Source organism: Camelus ferus, chromosome 5 (genome assembly GCF_009834535.1).
Source record: "Camelus ferus isolate YT-003-E chromosome 5, BCGSAC_Cfer_1.0, whole genome shotgun sequence".
Lineage (NCBI taxonomy): Eukaryota > Metazoa > Chordata > Mammalia > Artiodactyla > Camelidae > Camelus > Camelus ferus.
The window spans coordinates 74,426,419-74,453,910 of record NC_045700.1 but is presented as its reverse complement, the minus strand read 5'-3'; the positions used below and the strand labels follow the sequence as shown (position 1 = coordinate 74,453,910).

Genomic DNA, 27,492 nt, shown 5'->3' with positions numbered 1-27,492 from the left:
ATTTCCTCTGCAGAAGCCACAGAACAGATTTCAGGGACTAAGAGTCTGTGTTCCTTACTGTCTTAGGCAGCAATATCTCAAAACTCTCATTAAATCTACAAGAAGATTACTGCCTGAGAAGATGTTTTCATTCATCTTTGGAAGGCTTCTACAATGTTAGGTCAATGCCTTTGGCACAGTGTTTAGCCCTCGGTAATCTGTGCTCAGTAATTTGGCTTGAGCCAGCAGGTTCAGTCCTCTTTGCAAAAATGGAGCAGTCAAGGGCAGTTTCACTGCATACAGGTAAAAAACTTTAGAGCAAAACTACCTAAGGGAAACGGTGCTAGCACAACACTAGAAAGCCCTCCTACACAGAAATTAATTATGGAACTCAAGAGATCTTTCCTGTATTTTAACTCTATTCCCAGAATCACATGGTTCCATTTATGCATACGATTAGTCTTAGAGATAGTAGTTTTGAGGATCAGAATAAATTCAGGGGTAAATGACTTTAAACTGAGTCCTTGTGATACAATAAAGAAGTGAAGGACAGACTACTAAAATAATATTAATTTAAATTTATTGTATGCTTTCTACTGCTTACCCGGTACCAGGCTCTTTAAATACATTATCTCATTTAATCTTCAAAAGGGCACTGCAAGTTAGAACTTCCTATCCCCATTTTACAGATGAGGAAACCATCACTTGTAGGGGTTAAATGCCTCATTCAATGTTGCCTGGTGACTGCAGAGCCAGAAATCAAACTAGGTCTGTCTGATCCCCAAACCTGAACTACTTAAGATCTGTATTCTAAGTGTCATTATTAACGTTGGTCTCCCAGTTGGGAGATAGACCAGGACTCTCCAGTAACACTGTGTGATGTCAATAAGTAATTTTCATTAGGTGTTTTTAAAAATTCAATAATTATGCCTATGTAAATGATTCATAGGAAAAAATAACTTCAGTGCAGATTTCCTCTTATGTAAATTTGGTGCAACAAGATCAGAAGTTTGTCATGTTGGTTCCAGATATCTGAGCAAACAGTAAACAAATCAGAAGACTAGAGAGAGAGCTAGGCAGGTCATAACAGGAAAATGCATAAGGATTGGCAAGGGAAAATTTATGCTATTTTGACAAGGTAGATAAGATGTTAACTGAGATTAATATTTTCAGCCCAACATTAAATGCAGAAAAACCCATTTATTAGAAAACTGAACTAGAAATAAGTTAGAATCTTTGAACATTGGGGTTTGTTTTATGAAAGCCAGCTTTTTTAAACTTTAACTTTTTATTTCTTAAAATTCTGTATTGTTTGATAATTTCTCAATGGCATGCACTATTTTTGAAATGAAAATAAAATTAAGAGTATAATTTGAGCAATAACAAAATTCCAAGGCTCTTAAAATAGGATGATGGAAAGAAATAGAAGGCCAGAGTCTGCATTTGCTTCTATTCTGGTGAGCCCTGGGACACGGACTCATTTGCCTTTTGTAGCTCAGAATTTTTTGACTTCCAAGTTATTGATTTGCTAATGACATATTTAAGGAATGGCCCAGTTTACCCAGAATGAAGAAACATTATCACAGATCACATTCTCAAGGGAAGGAAACTTATCCAGGAAGCACTTAAGGTGGAATCAACCTGGAGTCCAAATAATTATCACTGATGTCTGGGGAAAGCTGGACTAGTAGGGAGCAGATTTACTGGTTGAATCCAATGATCACACAAACGGGGAAATTCTCAACTCTTAATTCAACTCCTAATTATGGTACTTAGATCCGTGCTCATAATACAATGTTGTACAAGTACCGACATCAAAAATTTTATTGAATTTGTATATATTACATTAATCTGTAAAATACTGTTAAAAGGTTATGTTTTTAAAAAATGAATAGATTTGTCTTTGGCTAAAATATTAGAAAACTTTATTTCAGCCTTTATAACGTTATAAAACTTCTGAGTATGATCACTGTCTTTCAATGAGAACCAACAGTTGGCTATAGTAATCCAACAGGACACTATCCATTTGATGGAAGTGGTACTGACTTTTGGATGGTGATTTTTCTGAGGCTGAGACTTAAAAAGAAAAAAAAAGACAACTTGACAGCATTCGTGTTTGCTTGCTAGATGAAGTTAGAGGAAGTGGTGATTTAAAAAGAGCAGTTGAAAGCAAAAGCCACATCCCAGTGCATGAAAAACCACAGCTATTCTACAGGAAAAGATACACCAGGGGAATCTCAAGGAAGAGGAAGCTTTGATGGCTACAAACTAAGCAAACTGCTTACAATCCTCTGGATTGCAAGGAATCACAAACAAAACAATAAAAGCACAAAACAGAGGTATACCTATTTGATAAGCTGATGCTTATTCCCTCATTTTGTTATGGAGAAAAGAAGGGATATTTCTTTTAAGTGCCTGTGCCACAGTGAGAAACAATGCACTCAGAGCCATGCTATTATTGAGAACCCTTGCTCAGGATATGAATATAGGTCCACAGTTACCTTTGACACACAATTACTCCATGCCTCCATTCCATGCATAAATCTCTTATCACATATATCACTGAAATATGAGGTGAAAGGACCCCAGCCAATTCCCCACCCCTTCGTTTGTGGGAATGCTCCTTACAGTGCAGTTCGGTGAAACAGAGTGTTCTCTTAGATGTACCAACTTCCCCATTTCACTGTTACTATAAGCAAAATGCTTAACTACCAATAACTTTTCAGAAACTCAAAAGTGTACTGTTATACACACTGTGTAAGAGGAACAGCATTATCTCATTAAGTTCCTGTTTCCTTCTACTCATCATGACTGTTCATGCTTTCTACGGTCAAATTCTGTAAACAGTTTTAGAAAGTGTAAACGGAAATTTATAAATAAGGTTTGAAATAAGATGGAAACATTTCACAGCCTATCAATTTCTTAGCAATAGATTATTATGTGAGATCGATAATTAGAAGTAAGATTGTGTTTAACTGAAGGCCCTGGGTATCATTAAAAAGTAAAAAATCTTCAGGTATCTTTAGGAAATAGGAAACTTTTACAACACTAAAAAGCAGAAAGTAAAACAAAAACAAAAATGGAAGCTACCAATGAGGTCTGCAGCTTTTTCCTCTGCTAGTGTCTGTTAAAGTTCTGTCAAGTATTAAAAACTAATGATGTTAGAAGCCTTGTTCAGATAGACTATGTCATCTAATTTCTCTGATGACTGAGATTTGAAGATATGCTAAATTGATATAAATAATAAGGTGGAGCTGCAGAGCAAAAGCGGAAAACAAGGAGTTTCCTCTTTCTTATTCTTTTGTGTGTGTGTGGGGGGTTCTTTCAGAGGAACAGATATTGACTAGAAGTGTGTGTGTGTGTGTGTGTGTGTGTGTGTGTGTGTGTGTGTGTGTGTTGGGGATGAAGTTGGTTAAAGAAAAAGAGAGAGAGAGAAAACAGAGTTGTCCTTATTTTGTGATTTGCAAAAGAGGAGGGATTTTATATGTATGTTCATCTGGTTTCCTTGGCAGCCCAGAACCTCTAAGATCTCTCCTTAGAGAACTGAGGGGTTCATTCCTGCAGTTACTAACTAAAACTTTTTACACTAGATTCTGTAGGGGACCACATGTACTGAGTAGATGCTAGAATATACAGATATACAAAATGATGGCTTGTATAACTTTTATACTTTTTCCTGACTAAGTATAGCTTGCTTGTTAAGTTGGGGAAAACACTGAAACCTGGGATAGATGTTAAATATGTGAAATCGGGATATCTGTATAAGCAACATTTGTAGCATCGTACTTGAAATTATGTGTTGTTCAGAAACTTTAGAAAGTAATGACAACTTTAAAGATATGAGAGACTGAGAACATCATAAGAAGACTATTTGGTAGTTTATTCTCAAGTCAACATGTATCTAGATATATAGATTTACTTTCACTATATATGCAAAATCTAGGTATTTCAGCAGTAAGGAGGAGAAGTAATGATGAGTGAATAAAATCCCTATCTGCAAGGAGCGTATAATCTATTTGGAAAAATAAAGCTTAAGGACTTGAAAAGTCAGATTAAAGCACAAAAGTCATATAACCAAAATAGTAGGAAGGACAATTTGATACATTACATAATTACTGATGAAATTAGTGTCTAGACCAAAGGTTATTACACCTTGATGTGCCATTGGAATTAGATGGAGAAATTTTAGGAAATTAAATGCTTGAGCTCTATCCCAGACCTCCTACATTAAACTTCTGGGCAGAGCATAGGAGGATAGAGGGTGGAAATTCAGAGAAAGGAGACAAGTTGGGGTAAGCAAGAGCTGGCATTTTGTACTTTATAAAACTCCCCAGTGATACCAGTAAGAGTCTGGCACAACTTAGTGGAGCAGTATTTGACAATGGCTGCCATGGGTCAGGATGGTACCACTGGGCAAAAATATTTCTGCCTGTAAAGGTGGCCTGTAGACCAAGTGGTCTCTGAGTTATGTAGGATTTTCAGCAGAAATGCCCACTTTTTTCTGTTGCCACCAATGCCTAGCACACCAAGGTTGAGAAAGTCTAGACTCGGTCATGAGAGTGAGGATCCACAGTGGAGCTGACAGGCTTCTGGGGCGGGGCATGAGGTGGAATTTACATTGAATTTAAAAGGAAAGATCTTTCTTGCCAAACACAAAAGAAGAAAAGAGCTTGCCAGGGAGAAGGAAAAGCATGTATCCAGGAAAGTAAAACTGGGCTTGAAGCTTGATACTTCAAAGACTTGTTTAGAAGAGAGGGTTCATGCAGGGGAATGCTGAACTCGAGAGAATCAGATTTCTTCCTTGGATTCTACTGTGTTTTTCTTACAGAAAAATGTGAATACCAAGTCTAGGATTTTTTTTCTATTTATTTTTAATTTTTTCTCTTTTTTTAATGTAAGTATAGTCAGTTTACTATGTTGTGTCAATTTCTGGTGTACAGCATAATGCTTCAGTCATACATGAACATACATATATTCGTCTTCCTATTCTTTTTCACCATAAGCTACTACAAGATATTGAATATAGTTCCCTGTGCTATACAATATAAACTTGTTTATCTATTTTATATATACCAGTCAGTATCTGCAAATCTTGAACTCCCAATTTATCCCTTCCCATCCCCCTTCCCCCCTGGTAACCATAAGTTTGTTTTCTATGTCTGTGAGTCTGTTTCTGTTTTGTAAATAAGTTCGTTTGCCTTTTTTTTTTTTTTTTTTTTAGATTCCACATATGAGTGAAATCAAATGGTATTTTTCTTTCTCTTTCTGGCTTACTTCACTTAGAATGACATTCTCCAGGGCCATCCATGTTGCTGCAAATGGCATTATTTTATTTTTTATGGCTGAGTAGTATTCCATTATATAAATATACCACAATTTCTTTATCCAGTCATCTGTTGATGGACATTTAGCTGTTTCCATGTCTTGACTATTGTAAATAGTGCTGCTATGAAGGGTCTAGGATTTTATAAGTCTCAATTCAATAAACTCTATGCTTCTTTTGTTTACTCAAACTACATTCAAATAATGTCTTATTTTCATTTTTAATCTGCACATCTAGGATGCATTCATCACTGTGACAATTTGTTTCTTTTTCATATTTCTTCTTTAAAGATGGTTCTAGGTTCTCTAGTCAATTTTATTCAATCCTCATCCTTAATAGAGAAAAACCAGGACCACAATGACCTGATATTGATAACATAAAGTATTTGTGCACAAGACGCCTTTGTTCAGAATGTCAGAAAGCAAGAGTGAATTTCCAAGACAATTATCAGTGTTACCGAAGATTTAATGGTTGGGGCTTACGCAATTTGAATTAAATACCAATATTATGGTTACCTGAGTGAGTGATTCCTGGTAAGATCAGGTTGACGCTCCTGTAGAATTTCAAAGATGTTGGGTTGGCGCAGAAATGCAACAATCTTGTCATTGTAAGCTGAAAAAAATATATATATATATAAAATAATATTTTAAAATCTGTTATTAATTTTATGCACATAAGTCCAGACTTTTAAAAATCCATTTTTTTCTGGTTAATATTCCTTGTACTCAAAGTCATAGTTTAGAGTCACTACAGATGCTTCAATTCCAATTTGTGTCTATCCTGTTACATGAGTATTGGATTTAGATCTGTAAGATATGACTTAAAACACTCATTAAACTCATTTGATGAGCCACATTTATTATCAAATTGCAAGATGAGATAACCAACAAGATGCTAGATGTTGATTGTTTTTTGGTACTGTTTACCAAAATCAACCTCATTAGCAACTGTTAGAAATGAAAACCATCTTCTGATTAAACATCAACCATGTGCAGAGGTAAAGAGGCAGAGCAATAGTTGCCAAAATGCAATAGCTGCCAGCAGCAGCTACTACCAAAATGCATAGGCAAACCATCCCCAAATTCTATGTGGAAAAAAAATGCCATTAAATCACATGTAGCTCTTTACCAAACCAGTTACACCAACAGCTAAAGTACAATCAGCAACATCAATTACATACATAATATATTAAAAGGAAAATCTATATCTTAGTCAAGACTGGCTAACGTCTACAGAAACGTTTAATTTAATTAAAATTCATTAAACAGTCTATTAATGCCCTTTTGTCAAGAAAACTAATTTGTTTACTTAAGATGATTCATCTTGATTAAACCGTTATAATCAGATACAGATACATTTAAATCAGAGAACTGAGTGTCTGAACTCTCAAACATCAGAGATCCTAGTTCAGTCAATACTCTCATGTTCTTAATATGATCAAGAAACATGCCTTACTTAAACTAACAAAATATCAGTCAAAAGAAATGTGATTCTCTAGACATTTGCCACTTTAAAATTTAGCTACATTATACTAATTTTAGTTAAATGAATCAAATCTAAGAAAGTACTATCTACCTGCTAACATGGAATCCCATAGTCAAACTCAGTTTCCCTAAGTGCACATTTCACCATATGTAAATAAAAACACTTTTATTGAAATTTTGTCAATGGATTTTTATGTTCCACCTAAGATCAGAGCCTAGGTAACTTTTTAAGCCACAATTTTATAGTACATCAAAATTTGATGTGCAGTATTTAGTATCATATTAGTAAAGGCATAACAGAATGGGGATTGTTTGATTTTGACCCAAGACTTCTTCTTATTCAGTGGTAGTCAAACTTCTTTAGGATATGGGCACTGCATTATATTTCATGGTAAAGTCTTTCTTAAAAAAGTGAAAAATTTAAAGTAAAACCAGACAAATGGAAAGCTGCCCAAATTTAAGATGGAGCAGGGATCCCATGTCGTCCTTTACCAGTCTGTCCGCTCCACCTGCCTGAGGGGCTCCAGGTTTGAAAACTGATCTACTTCAACGTCATCATGTTAATAACAACTCAAGTTGGTCTTTAGACCTATTGGCACACATTCCTTTATTTTTATTTTACAATTCTGGAGGCTCTTGCTCTCGTGCATTTGATATTATTTATCCTTAAGAATGTGCCATCACTGCTTTCTTATTTTGTGAGGCTACTACAGGCTCACGCACAAGTTAAACTCTGTCTCGAGCATTAGATGTATACTAAATATACACTGTCCAAATGCTTAATTTAAAATGACCATACAATACAGTTGCCTTAAGAACTTATGTTTCCTTAACTTCAACAGCCTAATCTGAGCTTCACTCAAAAAAGGTAGAGTGGTATAAAAAAAATCTCATCCTATCGGATTTTACAAAAACCTAAGTGTCTTGAGACTCGAATCAATATCTTAGGGATACTATAGCAGTTTCTCAGTCCAGGGCAAATGTAGCGGGCCAACAACAGGGAAGTATCAGCACAGAGTATATGGTACATGCCAACCTGAAAGGCCAAGGTATTTCTGGAAAGGGATGACCTACCCACAGGGACCATGTCCTGGTACTGTGGCCTGCTGACGGTGTTGAACGTGCTCGACGGCCTGGGGAGTACTGGAGGTCCTGCATGTCGAGAATCTTCTCCCACCTGCAAACACGAGCATCGTTTACATTTTGCACCAAGACCTAGAGTGCTTTGTGTCAGCACCCCAAGCCAAGTTGTTCAGAGTATCTGTCAGCGAGCGTGGTTAAGCACAAAATGAGCGGAAGAGATGCCAGCTGAAAGTTGACACAGGACTCTCAAAAGCTCTGCTTTGGTTGCTGAACTGAGGGGTGGGGGTATCCATGTCCTTGAGAGGGGCCAGGGCGGTGACTACTGGCGGGTGGTACAGGAGTATTCGGCACACCTACAATGACTGGGGCTGTGGAAGCCAAATTCCTGCTCATCGGGAATAACTTCTGCCTGACGCAACACAACCCGGCGACAGCGCCATCAAAGAGAACAGCTTGATGTTCAGGGTCACCGCCGCGAGGCCAGGATAGACCTCGTCTTGGCTGAAGCCAGTCAGGGAATTCCCTGCCACAGCAGAGGAGGGGCTGAAGAGCAGCCGTCTTCATGGGGTTTCCGAGGTGGTGTCTTCTCTCCTTCGAAGCAACTTTACACACCTCTTAGAGCACCCAGTACAGCAGCTCTTTCTGGTTTGAACCTCCCACACCAGGGAGTTAATTGTAGCAGGTGTGGAGGAGCTAAAGAGGGTTCCCCTAACCTGAATTACTTATTGTACCTGTTATAGACTTAGAAACTCATACATCCAAGCAGATAAACATAAGTGCCCAGTAATAGTCTTACCAGAAAACTCTAACGTTGCTGTAGCTTCCATTTTAGCATTTCCCCCCATATTACAGGAGTCTTTTAAGACAAGAGTGGAACAGTTGTATAAGAGAGTAAGAGGACAAAAGGCAAAACAACTTACTGGATTTATAAATTAGTGCGCATCAAACAGCTGCCACTCCCACCCATTCAAACCCTTACAACCGTTTTATCGCACTGCATTAGATAGGCGTCTGGCGAGGGCTTTTCCTAAAGGCCCTGAAACTGGAAGTGTCATCCCATCCTGGCACTGCTTGTTTATCCTTCAAGAATGTTCTCACTTATTCTTCAAATGTAGTGCAGACAGCCCCTCCTCGATGAAGCTTTCTCTTCCCTTCAAGCTGACATTAAATGTCACTTTCTCTGAGCTCCCCCAGCACTTGGGGGTAGACTTCTAGAGCAGCTGCCATTACTAACAGATTATAAGGCTTTTTTTTCTCTTGTATCTTTATTCATCTGGATGATGGTTCATTTTATACAACTCTCCTTAATAAGAACACAGGAACATGTGTTACTGATTTGTATCTCACACACCAACCACATTTCTACACCACTGGTGTTTAGTAAGTATTCATTGCTGGACAGAAGAGATACCAAAATTTCTACTGCCTGGAATATTTGCCCAATGAGTCTAAGAGAGTGGCTGGGAAGACTCATATATGTAACTAGAAATTTCCCACTCTGCCTCTTTTGAGTTATTGGCTTTGAGGAATGAAGTCAGCCTCTCTCGGGGGAGATTCAATCGTTAACTACCCCCTGTTTGTCAGTCACCAAACTTATCATTTCCATTCACCAATCTATATTTTCCCTCCAGTCAGTATGCTGCCTTGTATCACCATTTCCAAGAACAGCCAAAGGTCTTCTCCTTGACACCCTGTTTCTTCAAACCAGACCGTCAGACAGTGGGCAAGCCCCGGTCAACGTGCGTATTACTGCAGGATGTGCGTGCTTCCAACAGCTGGGCCAGAAGCACACTCCCCTCTAAGGTTTAACACCTCTGGGGCTGAATGCTGAGTCTTTATGGGGTCATCTCTATTCCACTGCTTAGTGTCCATCAGTATCAAGAGAAGTCTTCATTCAAATTTTAACATGTACCTGAGTATCCCTACTATTAGACCATGAAAATAATTCAAGTTCTGAGGCAGAAGGGTTGAAAGAAAATGCAAGTGTAGCTACTAATCTCACGCACGTAGTCCTGACTAGACTGAACTATCAGCTTCCTATTGTGAGGCTGAGATAAGGCAAATGTCTAAAGTACACTGGCCGCGTGATACAACCAGGCAGGGCCTTAATATGCCACATATCACGCACAAGGTCCAAAGGTGAGAGTTCTGTCCTGTTTCTTAGATGAATGCTGTTAGCATCATCCAGTTTACCACAAATGGTTTATATGACAGCCAGGTACAGATTTATTAGCTACCCATAAAACATAAATATTTCTGTGCATACCTCATCCTGCAATTGATTTATATATCATTTTTCTATGAGATTCTCATGTGTACTCTTCTCTGTCTCCCTTTACAGCCAGCAAACACACACGATGCATTAGAGCATGGAGGCAAATCATGAGCAGAAATTCCAAGAGTGGAATTTTGATGAATCAAACCCAGTTATTTATTGCATTCATAATTTTTTCTTATAATAGAAGCTACAAAAATATTTGACCTACAGCATAATACTGAAAATATGATATGCACATAGACACGGAAAAGGCATTCAGGACAAGAATCTTAATTCTATTTGTCTAAGGGAATTTTTAGAAACAATGTATATCAAGCAATGATATTCAAAGCATAAGCCCGTACTAAAGAGAAAATATTTGACCTAAAACATTCCTCTTTTATTTATTTAAGCTGCTAAAGAAAAAAGGGAAACAGAGATTCTTTTATTTTTCTCTGTGGTTAGGTTATTAGAGAGCCCCCATGTGGTTACCGTGGGTCACTGCAAACTACCAAAGTAGAGCACAGTGGACCTTTCAGTAATTATGTATTCTCTGGGCACTTAGAATACATAAATCAACTCTCATATATATATCCTAATTTTAAAGAGTATTAGTGAGGTGATCACAACCCCATAGCCTTGGCCAAAGATTAACCTAATCCAGCAATCCTCACTTAAGAAACTTCCCCATCTTTAATTTTAGCCCTCTAAGAGTTACATTCGTCTCTTCCTATGAAGCTGCCCTTAGGTATGCGGAAGAGCTCACCATCCTCCTCTCTGGAGCATTTTACTACATTATGAATTCTCTCTCGCCATCCACTGAATTTTCAAAACATCCCTACTTTCTTCAATCTTTCCTCATTATGTCCTGCTTTTTAAACTTGGAGTTTAGGCCCTGTGTGTTTCCAGAGAAGCCCTACCAACATGCCAACACTTTTCAGCCTTCAAATGATAGTCTCTAAATCAAATTCAAAACAAAACAATAATAAAGAGCCAGCACAGTGCCACAAACCACACGTCCTGTTCTTCTGTGCACCAGCAGGTCCGTCCCTAAGGCGTGGACTCACCTCGCCGGCGCTGTGGCTGCGCTGCCTTGTCAGGTGTTGTCGATGAACCAGCGCGCTCGTGGGTCTGCTGCTCTGAAGCGGGAGCCGGGGGTCGATGAAAGTAGTGGTACGGGAGTTGTGGTCAACAAAAAACGCCTAGGAAGCAAGCCACTCGGTCAGTAGGCAACACACGCCACATACTCGTCTGCCATTTCACACATTCTAGGAAAGGCCCACTTTGGAGTAATAATCTTACTCTGTTTTCTCCTAATTTTCAATCTTTGGGAGACTTTCTCCTTACTCCCTTGGGACAGACCAGACTAGAGGAACGAATGCTTCGACTGGATCCAGAATGAAGAGAGCTAGAAGGAACATTATTCCTGGCTTTAGGAAACATCTGAGAGTTGGTCATCAAAGACATGATCTTAGAATGAAGCCACTGAATGGACATCTGGGCTTCTCTTAACTGACGCTCTTTACATTCTTACTGCTATCTGTGGTAATTAGCAAGCTCTTCTTGTCACCTGAAATTTCAAACAATATTGACTTCTTTTCTTTTCCTTCCACGCAATCAACTATCAAGTCCTCCCCCATTTTCCCACTGCAGTGTCTCCTCCGTTTGTCCCATCCCCACCTACCATTCCATTATTTCAGGGCTCTCTCTTATATATGTACTTATTAATAGTTTCTCAGTTGTTCCATACCTCTACAACCTTACTTACTAAACTGGCTTCTCACTGTAAGGTTATTTTTTCTAAAAGCTTTGACTGTATCTCCACTCCAGCCTCTACTGGCTACTCGTTATCTATAGAAAAAAAAATTCCAACCTTTTGTTACGGTTTTCCAAAACTCTTTAAAATCTCCTTTCTACTTGTCTTTCCAGTTTAGTCATCAATCACACATCCAGGCAAATTCTATCACCTACAGTGACTCTGGGCAAGTCATTAAGGTCTCTGGGCTACAGATTTCTTATAAAAATGTCTCCCTCATTCAAAACAACCCTTTCTCTCCCGTAATGTGATAGGAAGAGGAAACCATGTCTGTCATGTTTACTGCAGAATCCCTGGTGACATGAAGTCAGGAATGAGCATAAACCATTTCCCTCAGTGTTGCAGTAAGGACTGCATACAACGTAGAAAAGCCTTTTAAAATTCCTTTTAAGTCTAAAGCTCCACACAAGTGCTATTTATCATTATCATTAGGAGCCAGATGGTATTAAGTTTTCAAAGTAAAAGTTATTCAAGACAATAATGAAGCCAATTATCTCAAAGACGATTAGAAAATGTAAGTTTTCCATGATCAGATAAAGTTAATTAGGTCATCAAAGATAAAAGGGACCATTAGGAGAGCTTGGAGACTCCTTACTGATAAATCAAATCTCAGGGTACATGATATATGCCAAATAACCAAGCAAAAAGGAACTGACCTCTCAAACTGATGAAGCTCCATTAACAAAGTACCTTAAAGACTAGGAATGAATGTGTCTAGGCAAATCCCAGGGGCAGACGGTATATTTAGACCAATTGAAAAGTCACTTTTCCATTACAAAAGAAAATGCTTCTATAGCTACATAACCAGGAAACGGGGAAAAATAATTTGTAGGTAGCTTCCAAATAGGGGGAAAATTACTTATTTAAAAGAAATAACATTAAAAAAATAGACAAATAACTTTTTTTTAATTTTTAAAGAGCAGGGAGGATATAGCTCAGTGATAGCGTGCATGCTTAGCAATCCCTAGTATCTCTATTAAAAATAAAATAATAATAATGAGTGAATGAATGAATGAAACTATTTACCTACTCCCACCCCCCAGAAAAATTTTTTTTAAAAAAGAAATAACATTAAGCAGAAGGTATACTAGGACCAAAGCAGAGAAATGGCCAAAACAAGAATCCTTGTCAGTCCCTTCTCTCAGTATCTTATTTCCAGAGAAAGACTGGTTTAAAGGGAAGTTCTGTAGGAGATGGTGCCATCAGCCTCACATCCCTGGGTAATACTCCCTGCTTCATAACCTATGAAGTGCAATCTCTTTGCTGATCTTGCAAAAAAAAGTAACCCTTACACAGGCTTGTATTGGCAGGCTCTGGTCTCAAATGTGCACCAGTCCCTGCTGATTTGAGCCTCTAATACACTTGGATACTATTTCTGCCACTATTTAAAATGTCATAATGGAACACTGTGCTTCACACCAGAAAATGACACTTTGTAACTGACTGTACTTCAATTAAAAAAAAAAAAACCTAAAATGTCATAAAATAGACATTTCTGAATAATAGGTATAATAACCCATATCCTCTTTATGTAAATTAAGATTAAGCTTTTATTACTACAACAATAATATAAGCCATGTTGTTTAAGAGAAAAATACGAGTACTAGAATGGAATTGCCTATTTACTCTACCCAATTTCTTAGGAATGTTTTGAAGGGACAGGTGGCCACTGAGAGGTAACGATGATGCACTTGTAATTATAAGGACAAATGGGTGTGTGCATCTAGGTCAGTTGTGATTTACATGTGGTGTCATAGTATCATTTGATGTTAAGAAGCTTGTCTAAAATCCATTTGCTAAAGAACTGCACTGTAAATGCCTCGATGGCAGGGACTTTCTTACTCACCCTGTTCTCCCCAACAGCTTTTAGGGCTGCACCTGGGGAAAAAAGGCTGCTCAGTAAATAAATTGCCAAAAACTCTAATAGCAGGCTCCTGATCAAAGTACAAGAAGACAACTGACAAGGAAATCACCAAGTTTTAAAAGTCACGTTCTTTTACATAAGCACAGAAACACTGGAAGACTTGAGAAAAATAAGTGAGAGAAGTGTGTGTGTGTGTGTGTGTGTGTGTCTGTGTTCAGTGAAAAGGGTGGAGATCTGAAGACTATAAAACCACAAATAGGATAGAAGGTTTTAAAACACCTCACATGGAGATGGATAAACTATCAAGTTAAAACTTGAGAAGCAGGAGGCAAAGTAGTGATTAAGTGCTTGGGATCTGGAAAAAGATGTCTGGTTCTGAGCTGGAGCTCCACCTCTGGCTAATGACATAACCTTGGACAAACTATTTAACTTTTTTAAACTACAATTTCTTTTCTGTTAAATAGGGATAATAACACCTCATCAAAAGAATATAAAATGAGATGGTTCACACAAATTTTTGAATATAGTGCTTGAGACCCCTTACTGTTACTATTATTGTTGCTAATAATAACAGTTTTAACTTCTGAGACATTTTTCTAAGGATCACAATGTTTCTTGCTACAGTCTGTACACAAAGCTTAAAAAAAGACTACGTTCTGGCCAATGAGATGTAAACAGAGTGTCACATGATACTTCTGGGGAAAGGAAAAAAAAAAACCTTTACAAGGAGATTTTTTACAAGAAAAAGCCCTCCTTCTGTCCTTCATCCATTCTGCTCCCTGAAACAAAGATGTAATTGCTGGAGCTCCAGTAGCCATACTGAACCATGAAGATAGGGATGGCTAAGTAAAAAGCTCTCACAATTTAAGGAATCCCCTTAAGAGCCCTAGACTGCCTTCCTCTGAACTTCTTTATGTGAGAGAATAAAATATTATATACTAAACTTTGTATGGGTCTCTGTCACAAAGCAGCCAAGCCAAATCCTAATTCATACACTGAAATCTCAGCACTGAAGAACACATAAGCCAGCTATCATCATTATAAATAAGAATTTTCACTATTCCGTAAATAATGATTTCTCATTATTGTTCACCTTTATTACAGTTGGGTAAACAGTTCAAGATTTCAGTGAAATGTAGGGTTGGGAAAGTTTAAAGCTGAGATTTGAATCCATCTTTCTGTCTGACTCCACAGCCCAGTGAGCAGTGCCTCTTTCCCTTCTCTCTCCTTTTCCTATTTCTTCTTTTTTTTCTCATCCTGCCTTCTGCCTCCTATTTTTCCTTTTCATGCTCCTCCCACCTCACTCACACCTCACATAGTACTTGCTTTCAGAAAAGCATTTAAGTATTAACTAAATTAGGCTGACAGTCACAGCGCTGGGCTTCTCCACTGTTTTTTCTCTGCTGAAAAGGCTGCTACTGATGCCGGACAGCAAACTGTACATTCTCTGCACATCCTTACCTCTACCCTGTAGGAGAGGCGGGCTGGGGGTGGGGGGGATAGGTGCTAATTTGTATTCCACAAGGGGTTCAGTTTCAGAGTAAATGGAATGTGTATATTGTTGATACGTGCTTTTTAAGTCTGCCAAGTCCTTGAGGGGATAGTCTCGATTAAGACCTCTATCAAAACCACACAGAGGCAGCACTAGCCGAAGGCAGCACTAAGAAGCAATTCTTGGGCATGCATTTTGGCTCTGCTCCGCTCCCTGTGTGACCCTGAACAGATTTCCCTGGGTGCTTTGCTTTATCCATGTAAAGGAATCGATTTAGATCACAACTCAGTTGTGAAAAATATGTCCAACTTTATTATTATTTTGGGGGGAAGAGTAATTAGGTTTGTTTTATTTATTATTACTTTTTAATGGAGGTGCTGGAGATTGAATCCAGGACCTCCTGCATCCTAAGCATGCACTCTACCACTGAGCTAGACCCTTCCACCTCAACTTAAAAACGAAGAGGAAAACACAGAAAAGATACTGTGCAAATTTTAGGCTTGACATTTCTATCCATGATGCACAAATCAGTTATATCGCAAAAGTGGATCACTGTCCCATGGGACAGCTTAACTAGTTCAAGCCGGTAATGAAGTTGACCTGGTCCCTTTTTTTTTTTTTGAATTTGGGTCGCTTTTTATGTCACCATACTTGAATACCCTGCCTTGATTTCTGAAATTTTCTAACATGTGTCAATAAATACTGTCTGAATAAGCAGTATGTTGAGAATGCAAACCACAGTAAAAAAAAGCAGTTGTATCCAAATATGAGTCTCTTTTCAGATTAGCCACTCACAAAGCAAATTTTGAACAACACTGATTCCTTCTAAGTTTCATTAAGGAAATTCACTCAAGCTTCCCAGTGCTGGACCAAGTAGGACTAACAACATAGTCAAAAACTGAAAGGAATGCAAGTACACAAATTCAAATCTCATTTTAAAAACTTCTACCCTTTCACTGCTTCGGGGCATGGTCAGAGTCAGGAAATATGGGCTGGTTGGAGCCAAGTGGTATTTTAGTGAAGCCAAACAAAATACACTTCTCTCTTTACACGATTCTTTTTTTTTTTTTAAGCTTCTATTATTTTAAGAAAAGTAAAAGTCATCAGTATTTGTCAAGAAATACCAACCTCAGGCTCAAAAAATCTAAGTTACAGAAGTTTGAAATTGTTTCCAATTAATATTTTGCCAAACCAGGAATCCATATTAAGACCATGTAAGTAAAATAAAACAAAAAGTACTTGTAATTATGCTACAGAAAGACAGAACATCAGATCTTCTTTCTTACTCTAAGGAGCTATGGAAACAATGAAAGAACAGTAATTTCAAAGCTAGAAGCATTGCACATTGAATCCGTTCTAACTCCTGGTTTTTCAACTCTATGAAGTCTTAAAAAGCTCAAAAAAGTTAAATGTAATCCACTTTAACTTTTATAAAGATTGTAATTTACTCACCCATTCTCTCCCTTCCAAAATATAAATCTCTTCTCAGCTCCTGGTCCCCTCCCTAGTATTTCTCCAATTATAAGGAATAAAATGCTATTATTTTCTCTTTATTATATCCCAGACAGAACTCTGTTACCAATAGTAGGGATAAAAATGGCTGAGTGACAGTTTATTATAAGTAAAAAACAGTCAGGCTAACATTTTCTACTACTTGGCTCATTTGAAGGAGTAAGTGGTCCCAAATATCTCATGACATTCTGTATTAATAAAAAGTTAAAAAAGGTTATTCTGTTAACCTGCTATGATTAGAGATCTAAGTTGCTAGGAGAGAAAACAGGGCACATGGCACTTGGGTTAGAGTTTTGTTGGTTAGCAGATGTGGATAAGAAAAAATCCCCAAAACTTCCGACATAAAATGTTAGCTAAAGGAAGGATGTTTTATGCATTGAGAGTGGAGGTAGTTAGGTGTTAGAAATATAATAGGGGAGCCAGTGACATGCTGAGGATGGCTTGTACCAGTTTACAAAGGCTGATAGTGAAATATTAAGGAATTCTGGGAGATGGTTGACAATGATGCTGGCAGCCTAAAATTGGCTATGGTGGGCGAATTTACACCATGGAAAAAGGCAAATGCTACATATCAGCCCTCCTCCCCCTCTTCCCTGAGGAGCTGGTTGCTATACATTTACGACTGCAGAAGGCCAAGAATGGAGTTACCCAAATCAGCACATCTTAGGTAGAATAAACAGAAGTGCATGGCCATCAAAATAGCACATCACATTTTTTTTTTCAAAAGATCCACTGCTGGTCAGAGGACAACTGTTTAAAAATAAAAAACAAAGGTCATCTTCGTACTTGGGCAATTCCTTCACAATTCCATGAGTCTAGCATTTTATTCAAAAATACATTCACAAAACCAACCTCTCTCTGTTCTATTCTTTCATTCAGAAAGGGATCCTGCCCCAGAAAGATCGCTCACCTCTGCCTCTATGTGTGTTTCTGTGGGTAACTTATTGATCTAACAAGTTTTTACCCCCTTAAAAATAAGCAAGAGATCCACTAAAAAAAAGTGTTATTTATAAATTTAGAGGTTAATTCCATCTCTATCTGGATTGCTGCATAACTTCAGGTGATTAAACCAGGCAACCACCACAAAGAGGTATTCACTGTTTCAAAGCAATTAGAGAGATGTACCACAAACATAACAAATACAGTGCGCTAATGGACAAAAAACATATTTTTTCAAAGTGTAGAGCTTATCCTGCTAAGAGACTTTTGGGATTCACTTGAGAGCTCTAAATATTAAGTTGCATTTTACTCATTGAGATGAACCTGACCCAATAAACTGGGGCCATCAGCTTCATGGGGGTTGAAACCAGAGTCTATGTCATCACTGGGGCAACTTCTACAACCACATAGGATTTGAGGGTCTGGTAAAATGAGACTCCTCACGTTGGCTTGGGCTGTGGTAACTTTCACTGCACAAATATTTGTTCTCTTCTAAAAATCTATCCTTATGACCATAACTGCTACTTGCCATGGTCAACAAAGTTGAATATTTAGACCATTCTGATATCCAGTCTGACATACAAAGTCATAAACCCCTTGAACTGGAAAGATTGGTTTTAGAGCTGGATGTCAATTTAGCTGGGAGATGGTCTAGCATATATTTTTGTAGGGAAAAAAACACAAGAAACTAGGGAAAGGACATTTTAGCTTAAATAAGGAGATAGTTACCATTTTATATTTTGACTTAAAGAATCCATGAAGTTTATGATACATCACTTTTAAAGTTCAAAGTTTCTTAGTATTTAAATTTAGGCCCAGGTAGAATGATCTGGAAAAAGCAGCCTGTGTGAATACCGTTTGAGAGTACAAAACAAAGAGGCAGGGAAAAAAAAAAAAAGGTCATTCCATATTTAACATCTGAAAAGGGAGTCAAAAAACATTTTTTTTCTAAAAATTAAACTAAATGATAAGCCCATCATATGAACTTGAACTTGAGAAAGACCAAGCTCTGTCATCTTTTTCTAGTTGTCTATGTCATTTTGTGTCACTCTCTCTGTTATCCTTAATGCTCTGCAATGGTGCTTCCACTGATTTTACTCCACTGGTATTGGTCTGTGACAGTTAATTTTAGGTGCCAACTTGACTGGGCCATGGGGTGACCAGATGTTTGGCCAAACATTATTCTGGATGTGTCTGTGATTGTGTTTCTGGATGAGATTCCATTTCAATCAGCAGAACTCAGATTGCCCTCCCTAATGTGGGTGGGCCGCATCCCATCAATTAAAGGTCAAAAGGCTGAGTAAGAGGGAATTACCCTGGTCTGTTTGAGTTGGGTCATCGGTATTGTCTTGGGTCTCAAGCCTGCCGGATTTTGGATTGGATCTTAGACCGTCAGCTCTCCTCTGTGTGTGTGTGTGTGTGTCTAATGTAGGGTCTCTCAAAATTTTCCCATTACTTCTTCATAGGAACCAAACATACCCACCCAGTGTCTCCATGCCTTTAGTTTGGATGTTTTCCTTCCTTTCTTATCCCCTATTTTCTCTCCTCCACAATCTAATTTTCTAAAAATCCTACTCATCATTCAGGGTTCAGTTCAAATCCAGTCTTTACTATGAAAACTTTCCAGGTATCTTAAGCCAGAAACAAGTCATTTCTGTATCTGTACTAGTGCATGGCATGCGTTCTCTTCTTTCATAATCCAAATGAGAGGCATTAGGAGTAAAACAGTCTAGAAGACCGGTGCTCAGTGGCTTTACATGGGAAATAGATGATTCTGTGCAAATGTGTGGATCTGATTCCAGTTCCAGTTCTAGGGAGAAAGTTACTCATCTGGCTAAGGATGTTTTTAAAATCCTATCTTCATGACCACAGCTTACGGCGAATGTAACCACCAGAGCAGAAGACCACTGATCCGGCAAGAGAACAGATCTATCAGAAAGACCACCACAACAAAGCACTCATGGTAGAGAAACAGAATGCTCTGGGTTGTTATACAGGTTTCAGGAGAAGCAAACACCCGAGGGCAGACTACCCTGTGGTGGTCAACGATAACATGGACCAAAAGAACAAGAACAACAAAAGGAACCCTATTGTGACAAAACCATTCTGTTGGGCCACTTTGCTTCGGGAAAGCTGCAGTGTGTTAAATGGAGGAACGGGACACGGACAGTACTTCTACAGTATATCCTCTATAAGCCATTGTATATTTCCCATTAACGTAAGGATTCAGCTATTAATAACAAGTCTTTATCACCTCCATAAAATTCAAAACTGATGAAACTCTTTAGTTATTGTTCCAGATAGATTCTTGCTTCTACCTAACCATTCAAATCAGGATCTTGGTGAGCTGAGTGGGAATAACCAGGTGAGCATCCTTCCCGGCGAAGTGTGTGCTGTACAGTCCGTTTTATGTTGTAGGTGTTTGCATCATCCATACTTTTGCTTTCCCCAAATTAAGTCGTAAACCTCTAGAAGTTTGTCATTGTACTACTTTTATCTTCTAGAGTAGAAGTCAAATGATAGTAAGTTAATTACTGAATAAATTGGGTTAATTATAATTTTAATAATTTTCTTCCATTTGCAATCCCATGAGTATCTAAGTGGATGCCAACCACAGTCCCAAGAGCTGGACAGGACAGGTTACTCTAACCTTCACTTTAGAGAAAAACTGAAGTTTGTAGAAGTTAGATCAGATAGCAATGGATCCAGGAATCCTGACTCACTGCAGCATAATTTCCTCAAATACTTCAAATTACCAATGGGAAGGGAGGTAGAAAGGAAGGGAGGGAGGAGGAGAGAATAAAAGAAAGGAAGAAACAGAGAACAATCCTAGGTTAAATAACATTTGGTTTTCCTTATTAAAGTTTATATTCATCTACCAGATATATTATCCCCATGAGCACCTACTAATGATCAAACCCAGCCAAGAATCAGAGGCATTTTAAGCAAGTCAATTTTAATACTATAGTATTAATTGATGCATATTTCTTGCATAAATATAAAACATTTATATCAACACTGTAACCCAGATCCCAAATTACCCTTGATTTTCACACTCCTGAGACTGTACAAAAGTTTAAGAATTATTACAATAAGAAGCAAGCAGAAAATTTCTTTTATACTGGACTACTTTCTTTGCTTATATGTTTTGTTTTAAAATAAGGTAAGTCAAAATGTGTCCTGTATGTTAGGTGAAAATTCTAGACCTTAGGTCCAACAAATACATATACAGAGACATTGATCACAGTCTCATGAGGACTATGCTGCATAAAATGAAATTTGGCTTAATTGCTAGAATCAAAATAATTAAGGAAATCAAGTAAAGGAATGCAATAATGATTAAAATGCAGTGTGGAATTCTGGACAAGATATCCTTCCAAATGTAATTAAAAGTCAAAGGAAAAGTATTACATATTTGCTGTCAAACTGTGGAACTATATCACCTAATCTTTAAGATGGAAGAATCAGAGATCTATATAATCTAGGAGCTTAAAAGGGAAACCTAGTCTTCCTCTATTTCAACCTACTAATTTTTAAACAGATTTATTGAGATATAATTCAGATACTATACAATTCACCTATTAAAGCGTATGATTCACTATTTTTTAGTACGTACACAGGATTTTGCAACTACTACCATAATATAACTTTAGAATATTCTCCCCCTAAAAAGAGACCCCATAACTATTAGCATTCACTCCCCATCCCATCTCCAACCAATCTTTCTATTTCTATAGATTTGTGTATTCTGGACATTTCATGTGAATGGAATCGTACAATATGCAGTATTTTGTGACTAGTTTCTTTCACTTAGCAAATATTTTCAAGGTTTACCATTTACATCAGTACTTTATTTCTTTGTACTGTCAAATAATATTCAGTTGTATGGATCTACCACATTTATCCATGCATTTATCAGTGGATGGACATTTGGGTTGTTTCCACCATGTGGATGTTAAGAATAATGCTACTGTGAACATCTGTGTACAAGTTTTTCTGTGGAAGCATATTTTTATTTCTCCTTGGTTTATACTTAACTGTGGAATTGCTGGATCAAGTGGAAATTCTTTGTATGCACATTTTTTCCAAAGAAGATATACAAGTGACCAATAAGCACATGAAAAGATGATCAACCTTTGCAGAGATAGGAAAATCTGACCCAGGAAATTTAAATAACGTATCCCAAGTTAGTCAGATGGTTAGTGACCAGTGAGGTCTAGACTAAGCTTATACAGGAAAATTAGCACAGGATTTGGATACAGAAAGACATGGATTTGTATACAAGAGTTTACTTGTATACTTAACCTCTTCGAGACTTGATTTCTTCATCTACAGCAAAACCTATTCCATAGAATTACTGTGAAAGTTAAATGGGCTAATATAACATCCCTAGCATAGAACCTGGCATCTAATAAGCCGTCAATATATGTGAATTCCATTCCTTTCCATTATTCCATGTGTCCTTAGCATAAGGACTCTATGATATTTAAGCATGAAGTCATCTATGTGTTTCTGGTGATGTCTCCTCTGTTAAAATACCTATGATCTAATCAAAACCTCTATATAAGACTCAGCCTTGAAGGAGACCAGGAAGTCCAGCATCTGGACTGGAACTCTTCTTCCCTGGAATGACAAAGTATCTCTCATTTCCACAGACAATCCCTCCCAGTAGAGTGTAGTGGTTAAGAGTCACACTCCCAGAACTTGAATCCTGAGCTCCTCACCTGCTTGCTGAGACACACATTATTTAACATCTCCAAATTTCAGCAACCTGTGGATAATAATACTACCCAGTTCATAAACTGCCATGAGGTCTAAATAAGATAATTGATGGAAAAGCACCTGGTACGGTGGCTGGCACATGGAATGTGCTTAATGAACTCAGGCATCAGCATTATCACCATTGTCCCTGTCATTATCATCATCATCATCTTACCAAGCAGGCCTGATATTCTAGCCTTACTCTTAAATTAGTAGTCAATTTTAAAAGGATATTTTACTTTTCTTTTTTTATGTAAGTCAAAGACATTTTCACCCTAGAACTCCCCCCAAAAGCATACCAGAACTAGAATGTCTGAAATCTCACCCAACGCAAACCCTTGGCCTTAAGTAATTAGGAAAAAAAAAGTCTATTCCAAAATCAAAGACAGCAAAAGTGCGGTACGACCATAATCACTACCTTGTTCAAACATCTAATGCCAAAAAAAAAAAAAAAAAAAAAACCAAGACAACATACGCACTAAGTGAGGCCAAATTGGGCAAATCTAGGAGCCACTTCTGGGAAGAGCACAGGAAAGGGAGTGGCAGTGGGGAGAGAGCTGGAAAGCTTCTTTGTCCAAAGCAGAGATTACCGAACAACCGAGAATCTACAGGTGACAAGTTCCATTCAGTCTTCTAACTTGTTTTGAGAATCTTATATATGAAAGTCACTGGAGTTGAAGAGGGCGTAATTAAAAAGTACGCAGGAGAGATCTCAGGAAGGGGGTCGTCTGCTTGGGAAGAGAGAGCATGTTAACCATGGTGCCGTGAGGCAGATGGAGACAGCTGTCATGAAGCAGCACAAGGAGATCATGTGGGGACCCACGCAGGCCTGGGGAGTTAAGGCCAAGTCACCCAATATGCTGCCCTCTGATGGTGCTTCTGAAAGCCCCACCCCCTCAGCTATGGTAGGAGACCCAGCCACAGGCTCCCAGAGCACCGCTTCCTACCTCCACACTAACTGCTAGAAGGTCTCCGTTCACCCTCCTCACTGGTGAGGGGCAAGGTGAGAGCACAGACTCTGGAGCTGAATGGCTGGAGTCAAATCCAATTCTATCATGTACTGATGGTAGGACCTGAGTCAGTTCACTTCACCATGCTGTGCCTCAGTTTCCTCTTCTAGCAAATGTGGTTAAAGCAGCAGTTGTGTACATGGCTGCTGTGAATATGGAAGAAGCTACTCTGAGTGCTTACAGCAGTGTCCAGCACACAGTCATCACCACACACTACAAACTGCTCCATTAAGTGCTAGCTTGTAGCACTGTTACCACGGTGGCATGCACACAGCAGATATTCAGAAGTGTGCTGAAGGACAAAATAAACAAAAAACACAAAAGGAAGATGCTGCATTTGAAAAGGAAAGATGGAGCCAAATTTCATAAGCCTGAGGAGCTAAGTCTGATAACATCCCTCTTAAGAACCATTTCCTTTCATGTAGATGAGGATTTGGTCATCATGCCATGTCAAGTCTAGAACTCGGTCATCCCTGTGGGCGGGGGAAAGACCTCACAGTATGTAATAGCTTTTGATGTTATATTAAACGGGAAAAGAGTTTACTCACTTTAAATGTTCTGGAGGTAAAGCAATTCATTAAAAAGGGGGGCTAAAGTTTCAAGCTGGAAGAAAACCTATTAACTTCCTGCTGGATGGGAGCCATGACTTTAAAAGTACAGTCAAAAGCAGTGAAGCCAAACACAGACATGGTAAGAGCCTCTCCTGGATGTTCTTATACATTATCCTGGTTCCCTGGAAGCCAGTCACCTGTAAAGGAAGGGCAGGGGAGAAGCACAGGGAGGTATACCTGCTTTAGTTAAGGTGCCCAGCTTAGCTAAAAATCTTATAAAGTCCAAATGCACCAAGCAGAGAACTCTGGCTAAAGTGATAAGCTCTCAGGCCAGTCTGATAATCCATTGCGTCCACAAGGCTGGGGTCCTTCCATGTCTTCCACGCCAAACAGCAGTCAAATGCAAAGCCACCAGCAGAGTGTGAGGTCAGTGATCCACCAGCCCACATTCAGAGCTCTTTACAATGCCTACAACTTTAGGCTGAAACCCCAAATGAGTCCAAACCCTCAGGGTATAAGATGGATGGTTGTGTTACCCACACAGCCTAGATAATGTTTACCTCTGTTTAACCATCGAAACTTTTATGAAAGCTATGAGACAGAACTTGTTCTTAAGAATACATCGTAACTCATCTTAAGCAGTATCCTAAGTTTAACTTTCCTCAAGGCAGTTCTCTCCTGAAGCATGTCTGGCAAGTTACGACTGGCAGAAAGGGACCGCCCCTTCCACGTCTGCATGGTAAGTTTCCGATTTCCTTTAGCTAAGGATGCAAAATGACTTAGCAAGTTAAGTCTCTACACAGAGCAGAAATACATGTGGCATTATCTCAACTTGGATTTTCCATGGATCCCTGGTTCTCTAATCAGTACAGCTCCTCGTGACATCAGGTAAAATGTGTCAGAGCTGAGAAAACAGTTGAATTCTTGGTCTGCTACTGCTTTTTTATACCCAGGTATAATACTACCAGGATTTCCTCAAGTCCTTTCTTGGACCATCTATGCCCTTGCATTCAGTAGAATATTTACAAACACTGGGCTCTCCGGCTGTTAAACCACACTTGGCACCTACAAAGTGACACCCCCCTCTGGAAGGAGAGAGCACAGGAAGAGCCAGGTGTCCCTCCTCCCAGCTTCCTAGCATCCTGGACAGGCTTCCCGGCCGGGCCCACCTGCCTCTGATACAACGTCACTTTACCACCGTGGTCCGGGGGCCTCATCACAAGTCCCTTCTCTTTCATCTGTTCTAAACTTCATGCCTGCCACTTCCAATCTTCTCTGGGCTGGGAACTAGAGGGTTATTTAAAATATTTACAGAAATCAAGTCAGTAGTTTCAATGAGAGTCTGAGGGCTCCTGCCATGCATTAAAATACATAATGCACTCTGTAATATCTGTTTGCTTATAAGTTCTCAGGGAAGATTGCTGGAAGCTGAGTTCAGAATGAATAGGATGCTATTGTGGTATTACTGCTAGGGGGTACTTTGGGAGAGAATGGCATTTACTGAGTCCTTTCCACATTCCATTCACCCTGAATGCTCTTCCCTGAGGTGGCCGACTTCCCGCTCGTTCTGGCCTGCCTGCTGTGGAGCCGTATCTGCGAGGCCTTCCCCAGACACCTGTGTAAAATGACCCCTGCCGCTGCCTTTCTGTAGATCCATCTCCTGCCTTCCTTAAAACCACAGCTTTAATCAGCTCTTGGCATGCTGCATATTTACTTATCCACTGTCCGTCCCCCTCCATCAGAATGGCAGTTCTGTGAAGTAGCCGGCTTATCTGTTTTGCACAGGGTCTCAAGAAATATTTATTGAACGAATAAGTCAGGCATAGTTATTTCAAATATCTTGTCATCTTAATCCTCCCCAGCCTGCAAGTCACGTATTTCAAGCCTTTTAACAGCCAGGGAAACTGAGGTTGGTTACTCAGTACTTGGAGAGCACAGCTTTGGGGTTACAAGCATGGACCCTTGAACCAGACGGCCTGGGTTAGAGCCCAGCCCAGTCACTGCCCATCTCTGTGACCCTGGGCAAGTCCCTGAACCGCTCTGGACCTGGGTCGCTTTATATACAAAATGGCAATAATAATAGCACTGCCTTATGCAGTTGTTGTAAGGAGCTCACGGCTCACAGTAGCTGCTAAACAAAAGTTAAATAGATAAAATCTTAGCTGAGGGAGACCTTATAAAAATGACTGACTTTCTCATTCTGATTTCTCACTCATATTACAACCCCCTGATGACCCCCGGGTTTCTGGTTCATCTATCTAAGACAGAAGTACAGGTATGTTGACTCCAGCCTGTGCGACAGACTTATGTATTTCTCATCATAAATTAATCAACCTGTGAATCTTGGTTAACGTGCTAACAAAATCAGGGTTCTGAACCGCCAGGACGGAGGACCCAACCCTAACAGTGTTACAGACACACCCTCGCCGTTACTTAGCAATGTCCTGGACGCCTTCTCCAAACAAGGCCACGACTTGCATCCACTGCCCACCCCACAGGCTGCGTAGCCAGGAGAAGGGAGTGTCGTTGCCTTAGAAACCTCTCCTCTAATCAGCAGAAAATGGTGAGAGGTGACAGCTGGACAGACAGCCAGGCAAAGTGAATGTTTTGTCCAAAAGTGCCCACACCTGTCCCCTGCATTCACTACTTCACAATAGGATAGCAACCATTTACCATAACAAATAACCTGCTTGCCCACGTTTCACTTGAACCAGGAGAGGGAATGTTTCAGCTTGCAACGGGCTTTCCACGCTCCCTTGAAGGGCAGAGCCAAGTCCCAAAGCCACAGGCAGCCCACAGCCACGTGGCAGCTTCCCCGCGGCCACTTCCTCCAGTTACCTTGCCCTGGTGGTCGTGTTTCATTTCCCAGCCCCTCGGCAGCTCCAGCTGTTTGTTTGCAAACATGTTGAGGAATCCCACAAGGTCCCGGTTATGCTGGTAGCGTTCAAAGTGGTGCGTGTCCCGCCGGACTTTGGTGATCATGTGCTTCAAACACGTGTTGTTTGTAAACATGCGGTAGGCACTCTGGAGGGAAGGATGGAGAACCAACGTTAACCTGCTGGTGACACGCAAAAGCAACACAGAGACTACTAGGAGCATATTTAGTCTAAGGCTGGTACCTAGGCTTCGACGTCACTTTAGATTCACACGTGGGAACGGCAGACAGAGCAAGACAGTTTTGATCAAACTAAAACAGAAAGACTGCAGAAAGTAAGGGAGTCTTCCCTGATGATTCTAGTTTCCTAAGGAACAAGAATGCGGTGGAGTCTCATTCTACAGGGCATATTAGGTCCTCAGGTTGGTTTTAGGCAAAAACCACACAGTCACAATCACACCATGCCGGAGACACATACACCACCTCATGGCAAGCCCCAGTGTTTCCTCCAGCATCGGAACAGACCGTTGGCTCTCTGGGTGAGCG

At 39.4% G+C, this 27,492-nt stretch overlaps 1 protein-coding gene across 4 annotated transcripts in view; it reads right to left on the bottom strand.

The window, feature by feature from the left end:
• Positions 1–27,492, bottom strand: part of HECW2 (HECT, C2 and WW domain containing E3 ubiquitin protein ligase 2) — a 334,372-nt gene that overhangs the window by 61,251 nt on the left and 245,629 nt on the right. For all 4 annotated transcript variants that reach the window (XM_032480136.1, XM_032480138.1, XM_032480137.1 and 1 more), the window contains 4 exons: positions 26,910–27,095; positions 11,194–11,328; positions 7,861–7,963; positions 5,818–5,914 (listed from right to left, as the gene is read on the bottom strand). In XM_032480136.1, the coding sequence (XP_032336027.1) occupies positions 5,818–5,914; positions 7,861–7,963; positions 11,194–11,328; positions 26,910–27,095 (521 nt within the window). The remainder of the gene's footprint in view (positions 1–5,817; positions 5,915–7,860; positions 7,964–11,193; positions 11,329–26,909; positions 27,096–27,492) is intronic.